Here is an 18,034-nt window from a genome sequence, read left to right as displayed (position 1 = left end):
AGCCTTCATGTTCGATAATGCACAGCAGTGCAAAATTAAAAATGACAAGATCTTAAGGTGGAGGATCGAGCTCTCCACCTTCAACTATGAGATCTTGTATCGTCCCGGAAAGCTGAACGAGCCGTCCGATGCCCTATCCCGCGGCACATGTGCCAACGCACAAATAGACCGCCTCCAAACCCTCCACGAGGACCTCTGCCACCCGGGAGTCACTCGGTTCTACCATTTTATAAAGTCCCGCATCCTCCCCTACTCCGTGGAGGAGGTCCGTACAGTTACCAGGAACTGCCACATCTGCGCAGAGTGCAAACCGTATTTTTTCAGGCCGGATAGAGCGCAGCTGATCAAGGCTTCCTGCCCCTTTGAACGCCTCAGTTTGGATTTCAAAGGGCCCCTCCCCTCCACCGACCGCAACGCATACTTCCTGAACGTGGTGGACGAGTACTCTCGTTTCCCCTTTGCCATCCCCTGCCCCGACATGACAGCGGCCACAGTCATTAAAGTCCTTGGCACCATATTCACACTGTTCGGTTGCCTCGCGTATATCCACAGCGACAGGGGGTCCTCCTTCATGAGTGACGAGCTGCGCCAGTTCCTGCTCAGCAAGGGCATAGCCTCGAGCAGGACGTCCAGCTACAACCCCCGGGGGAACGGGCAAGTAGAGAGGGAGAACGGCACGGTCTGGAAGACCGTCCTACTGGCCCTACGGTCCAGGGATCTCCCAGTTTCCCGGTGGCAGGAGGTCCTCGCGGACGCTCTCCACTCCATCCGTTCGCTGCTGTGTACCACCACATGAGCGCCTCCTTGTCTTCCCCAGGAAGTCCTCCTCCGGAACATCACTGCCGGCCTGGCTGGAGGCCCCAGGACCCATCTTGCTCCGGAAACATGTGTGGGCGCACAAATCGGACCCGTTGGTCGAGAGGGTTCACCTTCTCCACGCGAACCCGCAGTACGCCTGGCGTACCCCGACGACCGACAGGACACGGTCTCCCTGCGGGACCTGGCGCCCGCCGGCAACACACCCCCCCCGACACCGATCATCCCCTCCCTGCCACCGGCGCAACCCGCGACCGCCCCTTCCCGGGGGGATCGGTCCTCCTCCCGTGCCCACCCAGGAGTAAAACAGGAACAAACACCGAAACGCTCCCAGAGACGACAATGCCTGAACAAGCACCTGCACCACCACCGGGGCTGAGGCGATCGACGAGGAAGACCAGACCGCCCGCTCGACTCGTGGAATCCGCGTGACACCAAGAATGTTGTTGTAACAAAAAACATTTTTTTGCTAATATTGTAAATAGTTTTCACAAACTTGTACATAGCCCAGTGTAGGGCTAAAACTGTAGTAACACTGTCCGAAATTTTCCTTCCAGGGCCAGCCTTGTAAACCCCTGCCACCATGTGAACCACCACCCTGCCGGGTTCCTTTTTAACAAGGGGTGAATGTGGTGGTATGTATTAGGGGTCATGTGGGACTGTGAAGCCGTGATGCTATTGGCTGACAGATCCCAGGTCCTGGTTGGCTGCCGACTCCTGGCTCTGCCCTGAAGGCGGAGTATAAGAACCCGAGCTTCTCCCTGCAGCTTCATTCTGTTGCTGAGCTGCTGGGGACAAGCATCGCTTAATAAAGCCTGGATCGACTTCATCACTTCTCGTCTCTCGTAAGTCATTGTGCGCTACACAAGCTATCACCTTGTTTCGCAAAATACATTTTACAGATGAAAATATTGAGAGGTTGCGTTTATTTGCAAGCATGAATGCAATAAGAGAAACAGATAAATAACGTCACACAAGTAAACAAACTGTGAACAATTAACCAGAGCATTCCAAGAATATCAAACATCCATTGTGAGACCATTCATATTGACTTGATAGCAAATTCCTCAGAGATATCAACACCTTGAACTTGCTCAGCGGGTTGTCCGACCCCCCTGCCAGGTCGTAGAATCCTCGGGCGGTGGCGCGAATCCTGCCCCGCCGCCGCCTGCTGTATTTTCCGGTACCAGTTTTCGAGTGGGGGCGGGATTCAAGCCATGCCGGTCGGGAACCGTTGGCAGCAGCCCTCCCGGCAATTCTCCGGGCCCCGATGGGCCGAGCGGCCGTCCGTTTTTGGCCAGTCCTGCCGGCGTGGGTTAGGCATGGTCCCACACGGCGGGACCTGGCAGGTAAGTCAGCTGGGACGGTCCTCGGGGGGGAACGAGGGGGGATCCGACCCCGGTGGGGGCCCCACGATGGCCTTGCCCGCGATCGGGGCCCACCGATCTGCAGGCAGGCCTGTCCCATGGGCGCACTCCTTCCTTCTGCGGCAGCCCCTGTAGGGCTCCGCCATGGCCGTCGCGGAGAAGACAACCCCCTGCGCATACGCCAGAATACGCCGGCCGATCTGCGCATGCGCGGAACCATGCCGGTGGTTCCGCACATGCGTGAGATCACGCCGTCCCTTCGCGCATGCGCGAACTTGCACAGTCCGTTCGCCACCGGTTGGAGTGCCGCCAACCTCTCCGGCGTCCACCTAGCTCCAGAAGTGCGCAGAATACCGCACTTTCGGAGGCTGTTGACACCGGAGTGGTTGGCGCCGGTTCTCCCGCCAGGGTGGGGACTTAGTCCCCGGAAAGGAGAATACCGGCCCATATCTTCTGTTGAAATTCTCTGAGTTGGAGTTGGAGTTTTTAAAAGTCTCTGGTAAAGGGAAGGATGGAACCACTTTTGCTCCTGCCTGTGTTTCTCACAATCGATGTCCATTTTTTTTTTTTTCATTTTTTTATTCTCCTTTTTCACATTTTCTCCCACATTTACATCCATCAACAATAAACAATAATCAGCAAGATATGTCAGTCCCCATAATAACAACGAACCCATCTACCCACCAACCCCCAAACCGCAACCCGCATGTTTACATAAACAAATGACAAAAAGGAATCAGGGATTACCCGTAGTCACCCTTAATCTTACACAGCTCCCCACCCCCCCACCGCAGGTCTCCAGCTCCTCCCGTCCACTGCCTCTTGTAAAACTCCTCCTCCCAACCTCGGTTCCTTCCCCCCAACCTTCCACCCCGGCGAGACCACTTGGACCCTGTTCTGCCAGGCTCCGATGGCCGCAGCCCCTCCCCCCACCTCACTCCCGTTCACTGGCCGGCTTAAACCGGCCAGCGTGGAGGCCCCCGCCCGGGTCCCTTTCCCACTTGCCCGGCCCTAGGAAAGCCCAAAGATCCCCTTTTAGCACACACACCCCGCATATCCACCTACACCCCAAAGAACTCTCATTTCGAGTGAAAGTCCCGTACCTTCCCTTGTCCAAATATATACCACATTGGCTCCTTTAGTCTCTACACCCGCGCGCAGTGATACAAAAAAGAAGAAAATACAGTCATGAGGTTACATCGGCACATGGCCATTCCTAAATTTGTCAGTTCTGCCACAGTCCTTCTGCTTTCACAAACTCCTCCGCTGCTTCTGCCGTTCCAAAATAAAAGTCCCAGAGCTTGTAAGTCACCCTCAGCTTCGCTGGATATACAATGCCGCACCGCACCTTGCTAATGTACAGTGCCCTCTTCACCCGGTTTAAGGCAGCCCACCTCCTTGCCAGCTCCACCGTAAAGTCCTGGTATACACGTATACCAGCTCCAGCCCACTGCACCACCTGCTTCTGCTTGGCCCAGCTCAGGACCTTCTCCTTCACCCTGTACCTACGGAAGCACAGAGTCACTACCCTTGGCGGCTCACTCCCCTTTGGTACAGGCCTCCACGACCGATGAGCCCGATCCAGTTCATATCGGGAGGGATCCTCCCCCTCCCCCAATAGTTTTGCGAGCATCGCGGCAAAATACTCAGTCGGCTTCGGTCCTTCAACTCCTTCGGGCAGCCCCACAATCCTCAAATTCTGTCGCCTGGATCTTTTTTCCAGGTCTTCCATTTTTCCTCGCAGATCCTTGTTAGTATCCATCACCTTCCGCATCTCTTTACCCATCGAGGCAAGTTGATCACCGTGCTGCAATAACGTCTCCTCCACTTCCTTCAGCGCCTCCCCTTGCTCTCGCACCTCCACCACTGCGCTCGCCACCTCCGTCCTCACCGGGGAAACCGCCTCCTCCACCAGCACACCCAAAACCTCCCTCATCTCCTTCCTCACCCTCTCCATGCATTTCGCAATCTGCGCCAACTGCTTTTCAAATTCCGCAGCCAGCACCTTAGTTATTTCTTCAGCCGTAAGCAGTGCGGCCTTCCCTGGTGCTCCAGCCTCCATTTTTCCTGGTGACCCCGCGGTGACCTTTCCACTCCCCAACGGACCTTCAGCTGTTTTTTTTCCGGCCGTTTTCTTGCTCACCCTCGACATTTTTCTTTGTTCTTTTTTTTCCTCCTGTGTCTTCACTGTGCCTCCTCCGTGCCTTCTCCCTGCTTCTGCCGCCTCTGTGGACCCTGGGACCGGGCTTAAAGCCCCGAAAATGCCATTCCCGAACGGGAGCCCTCCATTGTGCGGCCGCCTCCCGCCCACCGTCACCGGAAGTCCAATCGATGTCAGCTTGACTTACAAAGTGCTCTCTTACCATCTATTGGTAGGAACAGAGTATTGCCGAAAATGTTTTAATTTCCTCAAATGCATTAGGAAGATAATGTCCCTGAATTGCCACGAGGCCAAGCCAGTGACACTGAGGTCCAGATATGCCATTGAAACTTGCGTGAATGAGTTGCAGCGCTTGGAGAGTTTGGGCATCATATGCCCTGTGCGATTTGTGGAATAGGCCGCACCAGTGGTCCCAGTGATGAAGCCGGAAAAGTCTGTTTGCCTCTGCGTGAATTATAAACTAACTGTAAACAGGAGATCCTGCCATGACTGTTACCCTATGCCACATGTGGAGGACTTGTTTGTGAAACTGGCTGGGGGATGCTCATTCACCAAGCTGGATATGAGCCGCGCATATTTTCAGTTAGAATTGGACACCACATCATGGAATATGTGACTATAAATACCCACAGGGGGCTGTTCGCCTTCCCTTTGAGGTCTCTTGCGCAATTTTAAAAGAGTGATGGAAGGCATCCTCCAGGGACTACCCAAAGTGGCGGTATACTTAGACAATGTACTCATCATGAGGGCCACTGAAAAAGAACACATGGACAACAGAGAGCAATTCCTTAGACACTTTTCCCCGCTAGGCAACCATCTGAAGAGAGGCATGTGCACTTTATAAGCAAAGACAGAGACATACTTGGGGTACAGAGTGGATAAGGATGGCTTGCATCCTTTGGAGGAAAAGATTCAGGCCATAAAAAGGGCCCGAACTCCACAAAATGCCACAGAATTGAGATCATTTCTGGAACTCGTAAATTATTACAGGAAGTTTATTCCAAACTTGGCCACCCTGCTGGCACCACTTCATGTCTTGTTGAGGAAGAACCAGAACTGGGCTTGGGAAGCTCCATCGGAGGAGGAAATCTCAGGAGTGAAGTGACTGCTGTCATCCTCCTAGCTGCTGGCCCACTACACTCCTTCCCAGCCACTCATCCTCACCTGTGATGCCTCTCTATATGGCATCAGGGCAGTGCTATCCCATACATGGGACGATGGCACAGAGCACCCCATCACATTCGCTTCCAGAACCATGGCAGATTCGGAACACCGCTACTCCCAGATCGAAATAGAAGGCTTGGCTGTGATTCTCGCTGTAAAAAAATTCCATCAATTTGACTATGTGTGGCACTTTATTATTATCACAGACAATAAACCACTGATGAATCTCTTTAAGGAGGACAAGGGGATTCCCCCCATAGCCTTGGCCCGGATTCAGCGCTGGGCTCTTGCTGGAAGTGTAGGAATACACACTTTTCAGCACCGCCCAATCATGGATCAAAATGATAACAGCAAAAATGAAGGGGGAAAAAGGAAATCAACAGGAAGGACCCTTACACACGTCAGATGTAGCACCATGGCGCTGCTGATAGGCCAGCACCTCCGAACTCATTTAAATCTGACTTTCCCAACTTTGGGCACAAAAGTGAGCTGCACCAAGAAATACAACAAAAGTACCATGACCACAAGACACCAAGGAGAAAATTTCAGCCGGGGGGATGCTGTTTATGTCCAGGACTTCGGAGATGGTGCTCTTTCGCTCCCAGGGATTGTGCTGGAGAAAACAGGGCCTGTATCTTATAAGGTCATGCTCCAAGGGAAGACTTGTGCAAACACATTGACTACAATAAAAGACGAGAGCCCACCACAGAGGACACCTGGGGTTCCCAAAAGTCTCTTTCATACTCAGGATAAAGCGTCCGCAATGATGTTTTCTCTCAAAACCACATGAAAAATTTTTAAGCTAAACGGTTACCAATAGCAAACTCCATCGGAATAACCGGCTGTTTGATTTCTCGAAATTTCTCCAAAATCTCAAAGGGTGTGGTCCTTATGCATTATATTCTCTGCTGGGTTGCCGCCAACATAAACCTCAAAATGTTGCAACACTAGTGGTTGACTTAACGTCTCTTTCTCAATGGTCGAATACTTCCGGTCATGACGATCTGATTTCCCTGAGAAATATCCTACCATCTTCTTGCAATAACACGGCTCCTATAGCAATGTCGCTGGCGTCCACCGCCAGTTTAAGCTTCTTGTCGTAATTGGGTGCTGCTAACACTGCGTTTGTCATCAACGCAGTTTTTAAATGGTTGAATGCCATTTGGTGGTCCTACGTCCCGCTGTAGTGCTGGTTCTTCATTAAGAGCTCTGTGAGTAGTGCTACCACACTGCTCGAACTTACGGTGGAATCCGCTCATGCCCAGAAATCTTCAATCTCTTTTCTGGTGGTGGGTTCTGGGAAGTCCCAAATGGACACTATTTTTGCGTCTCATGGCACCATTTGATCATGCCCACTGTGCGTCCCAGATATGAAACTTGAGCTTTTAATTCATTTTTTACTAGGTTCACCATGAGCAGTTAAACAGTTCTTTTAGGTGGTGTAGATGCTCTTTCCAACTCTGCCTGAACATTACTAGGTCATCAAGGCAAAGTAACTCAATTCTCAAATCACTCTGTTCGTGAGTCTCTGATAAAGCGCAGGGGGTTTCTACATCCCTAGAGGCATAACTTTGAATTGATAAAGTCCTTGGGTTGGCACAAAAGCGGAGGTCTCCTTTGCCCTCTCATTCAAAGGTACTTGCCAATAGCTCTTTAGAACGTCTATTTTGGTGATGAATTTTGACCGTTCAGCGCTTTTAATGCAGTCTTCCAAACGTGGAGTAGGAAACAAATCCCTCTTGTCTGTTATCCGCACACTGTCTCTGGGTTCCATCTTGACGCTAGGGGAGCTCCAATCACTAGAACTCAATTCAATAATGCCGTTCTGGAACATATACTCAATTTCTTTCTGTACTTGCAATAACTTAGCTGGATTTAACCTAGATGGATGTTGATTGAAACAGTATCTCCCACATCTACATCATGCATGCATTCCCGTAAATATATTTATAGGACTGCAGTAACATTGTCAGTTTGCTCTTGATCTTATCTGGGAGATGACTTAGCCACTGGTTTAAATTTTCCAGTGCTTCCTCATTGTCCAAATTAATTTTAGGGAAGTCACTGTCAGAATTTAACCTCTTGTCGTTACTAACAAGACCTCCTGCTTATTCTCATCTGTTCTAACCCAATACTTCTTCAACATGTTCACGTGCCATACACAATGAGATTTGCATCTATCTCGGGTATGTACCAGATAGTTTACCTCACTCAATTTCCTTTCAATATAATACCACTGAATCCAGATTTCAGAGGTTCGCACGGCACAGATAACCACATGAGCACTCTCTCCAGTTGCAAAACTCAGAGTCTGGGCCTTTATATCAGCTCTTGCTTTCATTCCCTGCTGTGTTGTCTTTAAATGTTTTAATGCCGCAATTCAATCACCCTCTTTGAATTGAACACATCAGTCTCATTCTCTGAGCCTGTCCCACTTCACATTCTCATTTAACTTGTTAAAGATGGTATCAGATAACTTGATCTCACTGGCCTCACCCTGAGCTCTCAACTCCTCCCTCTTTTGTCTTGGCTTATGAACCTCCGATCACATCACCACAATCCGGAAATACTCCAGGGGTGGACTGTTTGTAATCTCTCTGTAGCACGACTCCCTATCGGGTATTCAACTATGGTAGGCACCACTACGATCTGGGATCCTGCAATATAATTCCCTAGAATGAATTGAATACCTGCAATTCAAGGTTTTAAAAAAATTAATTTATCCAATTAAGGGGCAATTTAGCATGGCCAATCCATCTAGCCAGCACATCTTTGGGTTGTGGGGGCGAAACCCACGCAAACACGGGGAGAATGTGCAAACTCCACACGGACAGTGACCCAGAGCCAGGATCGAACCTGAGACCTCAGCGCAATTCAAGGTTTCTACTATGCCCACCACTACTTCCCGTGTCTTCCAGCTACTTTGTAAGCTTATTTTTACAAAAGGAATTTCTTTCCGTTCACCAAGAATGCTGCTGACCCAAACTTTTCTCTTCACTATCTCTTCTGGATAACAAATATCTTTACTCACAACATTAGGGATTGATTCCTGTATCTCGTAAGATTTTAATATAGTTTTCTATTCTATTCTGTCCACATGGAAATACTTTATCAGTGCATAAATTTTTTTTAAACACTTCTGCCATCTGCAGGTCACTTTGTTCCTTTAAAAATTGTGTGCACATTTTCTTTTCTATTATTTGCTCCTTTACTCTGTGTAGAAATCCATACCCTGATTTCATTTTTCCTGGGTTAAGAGTTGTAATCCCAATCAGCTTTTCATATAATTCTCAGCATACTGACTTTGTGTGGCCTAATTTATTACAATGAAAATATCTAACCTTTTTCATCCCTCACCCCTCCAACAGATTCTGTTTTATTTTGAGGCAATGCCTCCTTGGAGTTTCTGACCATTCCCTCTCTTGCTGACCCTTGCCCCTTCCCAATTGCTAGCTTTCTCCAATTTAAAAGTGGGTCGAAAGAAAGGTTTTGGTCTATAAATTTGGAAACGTCTTGTCCTGGTCCAGGAAAGATATTTAAACTGCCTTTACAAAGGTTTCTGCACTGCTTTGGCTCTTAAGACGTAGAGGCTGTTAGATGTAAACTGCCTACCTGCTTCTGTGGGTGTTGGCAATCATACCATCATTCCCCATTGATTCTGCATTCTGTGTCTTTGGCTGTTTGCCCCTCTTACATTCCTTGGCTCTAGAAATTATCATGTATATACCTCACTGATCTCCCAAGTCTAGGTAAACAGTTTCTACAAAGAGGCAATTCATACCTGATTTTATCTCAATGCCTGCTAATCTCGTTATTGGGAAAGACGCATCTCATCCGGCCTTTTGAAAGCTAACTACTGCTGTCTCTAGGCAGATTTCTATCTGTGGCAGGGCAAATTGCCACCTATTATGTCTTGTTAAGTTTGTGTTATTGCTGTTACAAGGCAAATCCTTGACAGTATCCAGGAGTTACAGGTGCCCTTTTTGTCCAGGCCCACAATTACGTGCACTTCATGAGAGACCAAGCAAGCCAAGACATCAGAGCACAAGGTTTTCTGGGTTCCCACAGGTGCAGGGTTCCACTGACTGCACACATGTGGTTCCAAGATCTTCCTGGCAGCTGACACAGCAATACATCAAAAGGGCTTCCAATTGTTGAATTTGCAGCTGGTGTGCAACCACAACAAACAAATTCCGCAGGTTTACGCAAGGCATCCTCAAAGTGTCCATGATTCCTACATCATAGATGGAACGCATATCCCAGACTTCTTCAACGGACAGCACAGTATCCAGAATTGGCTCGTTGGGGAAAAACTGTGGGCAGGATTCTCCGAAACGGTGGCTAAGTGTTGACGCCGGCGTAAACACTGGAGCGTTTCACAGCGGCGTCAAGGGCCCCTTGGCCCGTTGATTCACTTACCTAAAGGGGGCCAGCAGGGCACCGGAGTGCTCTGCACAGCTCCGGCTGCTGATAAAGGGGCCCTGCACTTCCTGTAGCAGGTCCGCGCATGCGCCCGACGGCCCCGCGCAATGTGGCGGACCCACACAGCAAGACGACCCCAACAATATAGGCCACACCCCCAGATGGCGGGCGCCTGCCGATCGATGACCCCTGATCGGAACCCTGGCCGTCCTGGAGGACCCCTTCCTGTGGCGGATCCCCCCGCGCCCCACCAGGGTGGCCGCGGCAGCCGCCACTCCGAATGCCCGCCGGGTGGAACCATGTTAGAACCACGCCGGCGGGAACTCGGCCAGCTGCCGGCGTAGAATCGCTGCGGGGGCCTCTTTCAATGGCCCCTGACCGGCGCTGCATCGACCATGCTCGCACAACTGGTGGCGATTCTCCGATCCACGAAGAATCGCGGAAAGGCATCGGACCCGATCGCGGGTCTGACGCCCCATTCTTTGCCCCCACGCCAAGCGCAATTTCAGCATGGCGGCTCGGAGAATCCCGACCCATATCAGCAAAGTACATGGCTCATGACACCCATCTGATGGCCACAGAACACATCTGAGAGAAGATACAACCATGCTTTTCCACTGCCCAAATATTGGTGGAGCACACCAGAGGCATTTAAAAATGTGATTCTGATGCCTAGACAGATCTGAGGGTCAATGCAGTACAGTCCCCAGAGGGTCTGATGGATCATCGCGGCTTGCTCGCACTTTGCAAACTAGCAATGGAAGGGGGGGAAAGAGTTGCAGATCCCCTCCGATGAGAAGGATATCAAAGGGGATGAGGGCAGTGAGGTTGAGGAAGCCAAGGCTGCAAGGGAAGAAGCTATAGCATAGGCCGGATGAGGCAGGCATACACGTGAGGCCCTCATAGTCACCAGATTCCAGGAGGAGGGCAGTTATCCTTTTAGATAAGTGGTCTCCATCATGTGCTATTTTCTCATTTCAATAGATTTTAGGAGGAACTGCATGAATCAAAGGATAATAAATGTTTGAAATAATATATCAAGCCGGATTGAGCCAAAAATATTGGGGCATTCAAATGGATGCTAATGTGGAAGAGTTATGGTGCTAGATGGATTAGCTTCAATGAACTGCAGATACTTGATTTGTTGGTGTTTTTTCTTACATTCTTATTTCAGAAACAGCTTGTATAGCACAGGGAGAACAACATAAACATATCAACACAAAAGATAAACCATATGATAAACCTGTGCAGCTGGTTTGATAGTTCAACACTCAAAATGAGGCAGAGTAGGAAGTATATAAGGAAGGTCTATTTGGGCGTAGGTTTGACCCAAGGATGACACAACTGCCAACTGAAGTTTAAAACAACATTAACCTTTGTGGTTGCCTAGGTAATCCCATGCCTATACCAGTTCGGTCTTCAGTATTCCAGGGTACTGGTGATGATAGGCCTTAGTCGGGCCTGCAGGGCTGATCTATCACTGGTGCTGGGGATCTTTCTCACGCAACATTACATAATCCTACAAACTAATGCCCCAACAGGCAGGGGTGGCCCGACATGAAGCTTTACCAGTCCTCTGTGCTGGTAAGCTATGCTACTTTAGCTAGATAAACCACATTAGTACCACTGCACATACCTAGCCTTGACTTGTGCCAGTCTTCATGCAAGTTGTCTAAACTTGGTTAGCACTATGGGTAAAGAACTGCACTTCATAAAACAGGCAAATGGAAGCTCTACTCATGTGTAATCCTCAATAGCATAGCCTGGAGACTCTTAACCACGGTCAATAAATTTGTCACATGTCATTCAGCTGAGCTGAACTGAAAAAATGGATACGGAATACTTTAGATATTGTATGAGATCTTTAAAATTTATTACATAGAACAAACATCAAAAATGCTATCGCCAGAGTGCCATGTCCCCCAAAGAAGAATGAGAGCTGTCGAGGTTGATTTTCTTCTACTTACATCCAAGGAATGTTAAGCTCCCAGACACAAGGAAAGAGATAGATGAGTGAATGTACAGTTTTTGAGAACATAAGAACTAGGAGCAGGAGTAGGCCATCTGGCCCCTCGAGCCTGCTCCACCATTCAATGAGATCATGGCTGATCTTTTGTGGACTCAGCTCCACTTTCCGGCCCGAACACCATAACCCTTAATCCCTTTATTCTTCAAAAAACTATCTATCTTTATCTTAAAAACATTTAATGAAGGAGCCTCTACTGCTTCACTGGGCAAGGAATTCCATAGATTCACAACCCTTTGGGTGAAGAAGTTCCTCCTAAACTCAGTCCTAAATCTACTTCCCCTTATTTTGAGGCTATGCCCCAAATTCAAGTTAAACTCAAGTAAAAATCTGTTAAATGGTTGTAATTAATCTGATTATCACTTCAAAGGCACTTTATCATATCAGGTCTGCACCTTTCTTTCATTTTCCTGGAATTCTCAGAATTTCCCCAAAGATGAGGCTTGCCAGGAGTCTACTGAGAACACTAAAACACTGGAGGTACGTGTGTTGAGATTGGTGTTATGAAGCCTCCTGCTTTATTTCCAATTCAAAGCCCAACAGATCCCCATTAGGAAAGGATTATTGGGCCTTGTGTCTGGCCTCCTTCATATCATAGGAGTTGAGAGGTTCTGGGCATGAGAAATATTGGAGTACAGAATAAGTATAACGTACTGACAATTAAGGTTTGAACTGTTTTAGTCAATCACGCAAAAGCATGACGACTTAGCATCCATTATGGGCAAATAATGTGCACACTTACATCAACGGTGCTTGCGGCAGCAACTTCATCTAGGTGCTTAAAAAGTGCATTGAGCACATCTCGTAGTCGCTTCATGGATTTTTTGTTTGGCTGTAGAAGCATGGCCTGGAAGTTAACAGGAAGCCCATATCTGGAACAGTTATAATGTGAATAGAATAATAGATTAATTTATTACTTAGTTATTTATCTACTATTGTGATATAGGAGGTAGTAAATTACAGATGAAATGTTCAGTTAATGACCTAAACAAAGCATGAATGGATCCAAATCAAATAGGCCCATTATTTTAAAGCTTGAATGACAACTAATCTCAGACGTTATAGATAAAAAAGTAAAAATACAAAGTTGAGCCTCTTTATCATTTTCAATCATGTTTACTTTCATAACATGTTTAAAGATGCGGTCAGGCGTCGGTTAGCTCTGTTGGCTGGATGGCTGGTTCGTGATATCAAGCAATGCCAACAGCGCAGGTTCAATTTCTGTACCAGCTGAGGTTATTCATGAAGGCCCCGCCTTCTCAACCTTGCCCCTCACCTGAGCTGTGGTGACCCTCAGGTTAAATCACCACCAGTCAGCTCTCAAAGGAGAGAGGAGCCTCTGGGACTATGGCAACATTATATTTACATCCCACAGCTTTGGCGTATGTAAGGAGAGAGGGAATGAGTGACCACCAGATGGACAAAAAGAAAAAACAGGAATTGCAGGAGTTCTCATAATGCATCTCACTCTCTAACCAGTATTCAGTTCTAAATACCGATGAGAGTGATGGTTCATCTGGGGAGTGCAGACAGAACCAAGTCCATGGCAGCACAGCTGACTGAACTGTAAAGGGTGACAAAAGATGTGGAAGAGCAAAGTGACAAGCTTGATCATCAAGGGAATAGATAGGCATTTGTGCGACTGGAAACATGAATCCAGGGGGGTCTGTTGCCTTCCTGATGTCAGGGTCAAGGATGTCACTGAATGGTAACAGAGCACCCAGCGAGGGGAGGGTGAACAGCCAGCAGTCATAGTTCACATTGCCACCAATGACATAGGCAGAAAGAGGGATCGGGTCTTGCTGTCAGAATTTAGGAAGCATGTGAAAACTATCATGCAGGTACAGCAGATAATAAAAGCGAATGGAATGTTGGCATTCATAGCTAAAGGATTAGAGTACAGTAAGGAAGTGTTGTTGCAACTTTATAAGGCATTAGTGAGACCACACCTGGAGTACTGTGCACAGATTTGGTCCCCTTATCTAAGCAAAGATGTAGTGGCACTGGAGGCTGTTCAGAGGAGGTTCACGAGGTTGATTCTAGAGCTGAGGGATTTGTCATATGAAGAGAGATTGAACAGTTTTGGCCTATACTCTCAAGAGTTTAGAAGAATGAGGGAAGATCAAATTCAGGTATACAAGATGATAAAAGGTATGGATAAGATAGATGTGGAGCGGATGCTTCCTCTTTTCGGGCATTCTAGAACAAGAGGTCATAGTCTTAGGATAAAAGGTAGCAAATTTAAAACCGAGTTGCGGAGAAACTAATTCTCCCAAAGCGTTGTAAATTTGTGGAATTCGCTACCCCAGAGTGCAGTAGATGCTGGCACAGTGAGTAAATTTAAGAAGGAGTGAGACAATATTTTAATTGGTAATGGGTTGAAGAGTTATGGAGTATGGGCAGGACGGGGGAGTTCAGAATAGGATGAGATCAGCCATAATCGAATGGTGAAGCAGACTCAATGGGCCAAATGGCCTAATTCTGCTCATATATCTTATGTGAATATAGATATAGGAAGACAAAGCAGATGAATGTGTGGCTGAAAAGATGATATAGGAGGGATCATTTTAGATTCTTGGGACATTTGGACCAGTTCTGGGGGAGATGACACCTGTACAGGCTGGACGGGTTATACTTTGTTAGGAAAGGGGAAAGTTAACAAAATTAACAGTGAACCTGAGATTAAAATAAAATAAAAGACAAGTAACAAGACTAGCAGGCAGCTAGAGGAATCATGAGATACAATTTGCCCAGTAACAAGATTAGCAGGAGTCTAGAGACAATGAGGTGTGAATGACCATATCAGGAACATTGTTACCAGAGATCAGTGGGGCTATATAAATTATAACTTCTAAAGGCAAGGAATTTGAACGAGGTGGACAGCAGAATACACAAAGGGTAAAATCAAATAGACTTAACATTATAACTGCTAGCACCCTCGTTGGAGAATGAAATAAGACTATGGGGAGAAGGCAGGGGAGAGGGCACAAGTTGAATTGTTCCCACGGAAAACCAATTGACTTCTTCTGTGCTGTAAAAATTCTATGGTTTGAGATGTTCCATCATCCAGAGCATTTGTTTATATCTAGTGTGGGTTGTGAGACAGTGGGACATAGGTTCAGGGGCATAACAGAAATGCAAATTATGTCCATCAAGATCTGAAAATAAAAACAGCTTAATGCTGACTTTCATTCAGAACTGATTAGAGAAGTGCCACAACTCCTGTTATATAATTTGCAAAAGCAAAACATAGTAAGAGGACAATAATACTAACAACTTAACAAAAAGGCAGCAAATAAATGTAATAGCACATGAACTGAATTTTTTAGATTTTAGAAAAAAAATTTAAGTCACAGAAATTCTCAGAAATAGGAATGTCATCCTTATTTGCAGTGCCAGCATCGTTTGACTGCAAAAATAATGGCAGAGGAATTTCCAAGATGATTTCATAAATTTGATAGTACTTCAGCTCTCACTCTCCAAAGATTAATCATAGGTTATGTACATCTGGACACAGAAATACACTATGAAGGATTGTTTATATCCCACTGAACCATAAGCATGCACAGCATAAAATCTGATGTGAATACACATATATTACTTGGATAGCTATAACCCATTGGAATAGAATATTCTGTTTGACATTTAAGGCACTGCTGTACTTAGCAATATTTTGCACAAATCCAAACCCTCCAAAAATGAGTAACTTTTTCTTCATCGTACAAAGTTATCTGCTATGTTCTACATCCATCAGCCTTTCCTTTCCTCACTAGAATGACTGAGTTAAAGATATGGCAATTTAGTGCTTATGGCGCTGGTCTTGTAGACCAATGATATAACTTCAGATTGCATTGCCATAAGTTGTGAAATTGAGTTCTGATACTTTGTGGGATAACAACGAGAAAGAATACCTTCAAAGCTTCCAGACTCTTGTGAAGATCCAACCGTTTCCCTAATCATAACGCCTTTTAGGGAAAGGAATCTACAAACAGAGTCAGGCCCCTTGTGGTTGTAAATTAATGCTCTCTAGGGAGGTAGCAAGCCATCCGGGTTTAAATAATTGCTACATATTGTAGAGTAAAGGGTTAACATTAGAAGCATGCATGATGCTGATATAATGTCAGATCATTTCATAGAATCATATAATTTGCAGTGCAGAAAGCCATTCAGCCCATCGAGTCTGCACTGGCACTTGGAAAGAGCACCCTACTTAAGCCCACACCTCCACCCAATCCCCTGTAGCCATCTGAGATGGCCACCTGCAAAGCACCATGGAAAGTATTGCCAACCCAGGACTCAGACAGATACAGAGCTTCTGTGTGTTTAAAACGCAGGTAGCTAGACCAGATCGAAACCCCTGCTCATTTGCATTATAATGGCCCATTCCCCAGAACAATAGGACTCCAATCAAGAAACCGATACAGACACAGACTGATCGGCGCCACTCCCTTTACTCAGAGAGCCCAACTGCCAAGGTCAATGACCGCGAACGACCCGCCCAGCCACAAAGACACCCGCCCCTTTATTGGCCAAAATCGAAGGTAGTGACCGAAGCCTGTCGAATTATTGGGTCCAAGATTAAGGACCGCCCCAAAGAGTGCGAAACCCTAGAGGGATAAAAAGAGCTACAGCCATGTGTTCTGTCTCTTTTGGATCCGGCCTGTGCCAGCCTCCTTTGAATACGTCCCGTGCCAGCCAACTGTAGCAGGAACAGCCAGCCAAGTTCAAGACCAACGATCGCTACCTGACGGATGAGCCCAGCAGAGACAGAGCCACTTCTTCAAACCAGCCACGTGAGATCAAGATAAAGGCCTTATCCACTTGCACAGTGCCGGTCATCCTGAAGTTAAGTATAGGTTATTGTAGCTGATAGGTGTAGTTTAACTTGTAGTATATTGTGCTTGCATGTCGAAGTAACCCTTGTGTGTAAATAAACCATCTTTGAACTTGAACTGACTAACTGGTTGTGTGGTCATTTGACCGATATACGGGAAAGCCTTGTGGTTCAGTAAGAGAAATAGAAACACCCACAGTATTGACAACGCTGTTGGGATATAACATCATATTGGCAACTTTAAAGAGCAACATTATTGGCCACTCTGATGGGACTCGATTAGAAGTGATTTTGTCACTCCAAGAGAACCCACAAAACTTTGAAATCCAATTGCGGGAGAAAGAAAGAAGTGGAAGCCCATATCGACCAAATCACCGAATTTCGGAAGTGTGTACTAACCTGCATGCGTACTAACAGGGATATAAGGTAAAGTCGTTAGATGGTGTCAAAACTATCGAGGGAATGTGAACTGGAAAATAGCTTAGGCCAGACCCGCAGTTCAAATCGCTGCCTTATCCCCCTGTCCCAAATTAACAATAGGAAAAAGAGATTAACGGTAGGAAACGAGAGATTAGAGGTAGGAAACAAGATATTAGAAGCAATGGCCACAAAGGCGATGGAACGTTTAATGAACCCACCGGAACCCGAGGTCGCAGCGACCAACAGAGCAGAGCAATGCCCCATATGGGAGAAAGAGTTGAGAAAGTGTCTGAAGGGCAAAGGATGGCCCCTTTGCTCCAATTTTTGTGCGAATGATGAGTCAGGTCCAGGAAGCATAGGACAAACTTGGTGGGACAACCTAACTGAGGTCCATGAGAAAAATGCAGTGAAAGTCCGAAAGCCGATGGCAATAGTGTCCTGTTTGGCACAGTTGCGAGGCACAGAGGAGGTCGTGAAGACGCTCCGCGGGCAGTTAGTTGAGAAAGACGAGAAGAATGAGGGAAACAGTAGTGAAAGCGAAAAGATTATTGAGCAACTCCGGGAACAGTTAGCAGCTAAAGATAAGGAGATGGCTGATGTCAAACGTGCACACCATTCTTGTTTAGTTCACTTTAGCTGCTTTCAGACCCTGTACAATAAAGCCTACCAAGATACACGGTGCGCAGTCCTGGTAAGAGACAGAATAGCAGGTAGCACAGTTAACGAGTCAATTCGCAGATTTAAAAGCAGCTTTGCGAGCGCTCCACAGCTCCACAACAGAACAGAGACAGAGCACAGTAGACCACGCGAAATGCAGACAACAG

At 47.0% G+C, this 18,034-nt stretch overlaps 1 protein-coding gene across 5 annotated transcripts in view; it reads right to left on the bottom strand.

Moving 5' to 3' along the window:
• LOC140410546 (V-type proton ATPase subunit C 1-A-like) overlaps positions 1-18,034 on the bottom strand; it is a 244,702-nt gene that overhangs the window by 5,912 nt on the left and 220,756 nt on the right. For all 5 annotated transcript variants that reach the window (XM_072498778.1, XM_072498776.1, XM_072498777.1 and 2 more), the window contains one exon: positions 12,699-12,828. In XM_072498778.1, coding sequence (XP_072354879.1) covers positions 12,699-12,828 — 130 coding nt within the window. The remainder of the gene's footprint in view (positions 1-12,698; positions 12,829-18,034) is intronic.

Source organism: Scyliorhinus torazame, chromosome 4, assembly GCF_047496885.1.
Source record: "Scyliorhinus torazame isolate Kashiwa2021f chromosome 4, sScyTor2.1, whole genome shotgun sequence".
Taxonomy (NCBI): Eukaryota; Metazoa; Chordata; class Chondrichthyes; order Carcharhiniformes; family Scyliorhinidae; genus Scyliorhinus; species Scyliorhinus torazame.
This window is presented reverse-complemented; position numbering and strand designations above follow the sequence as displayed.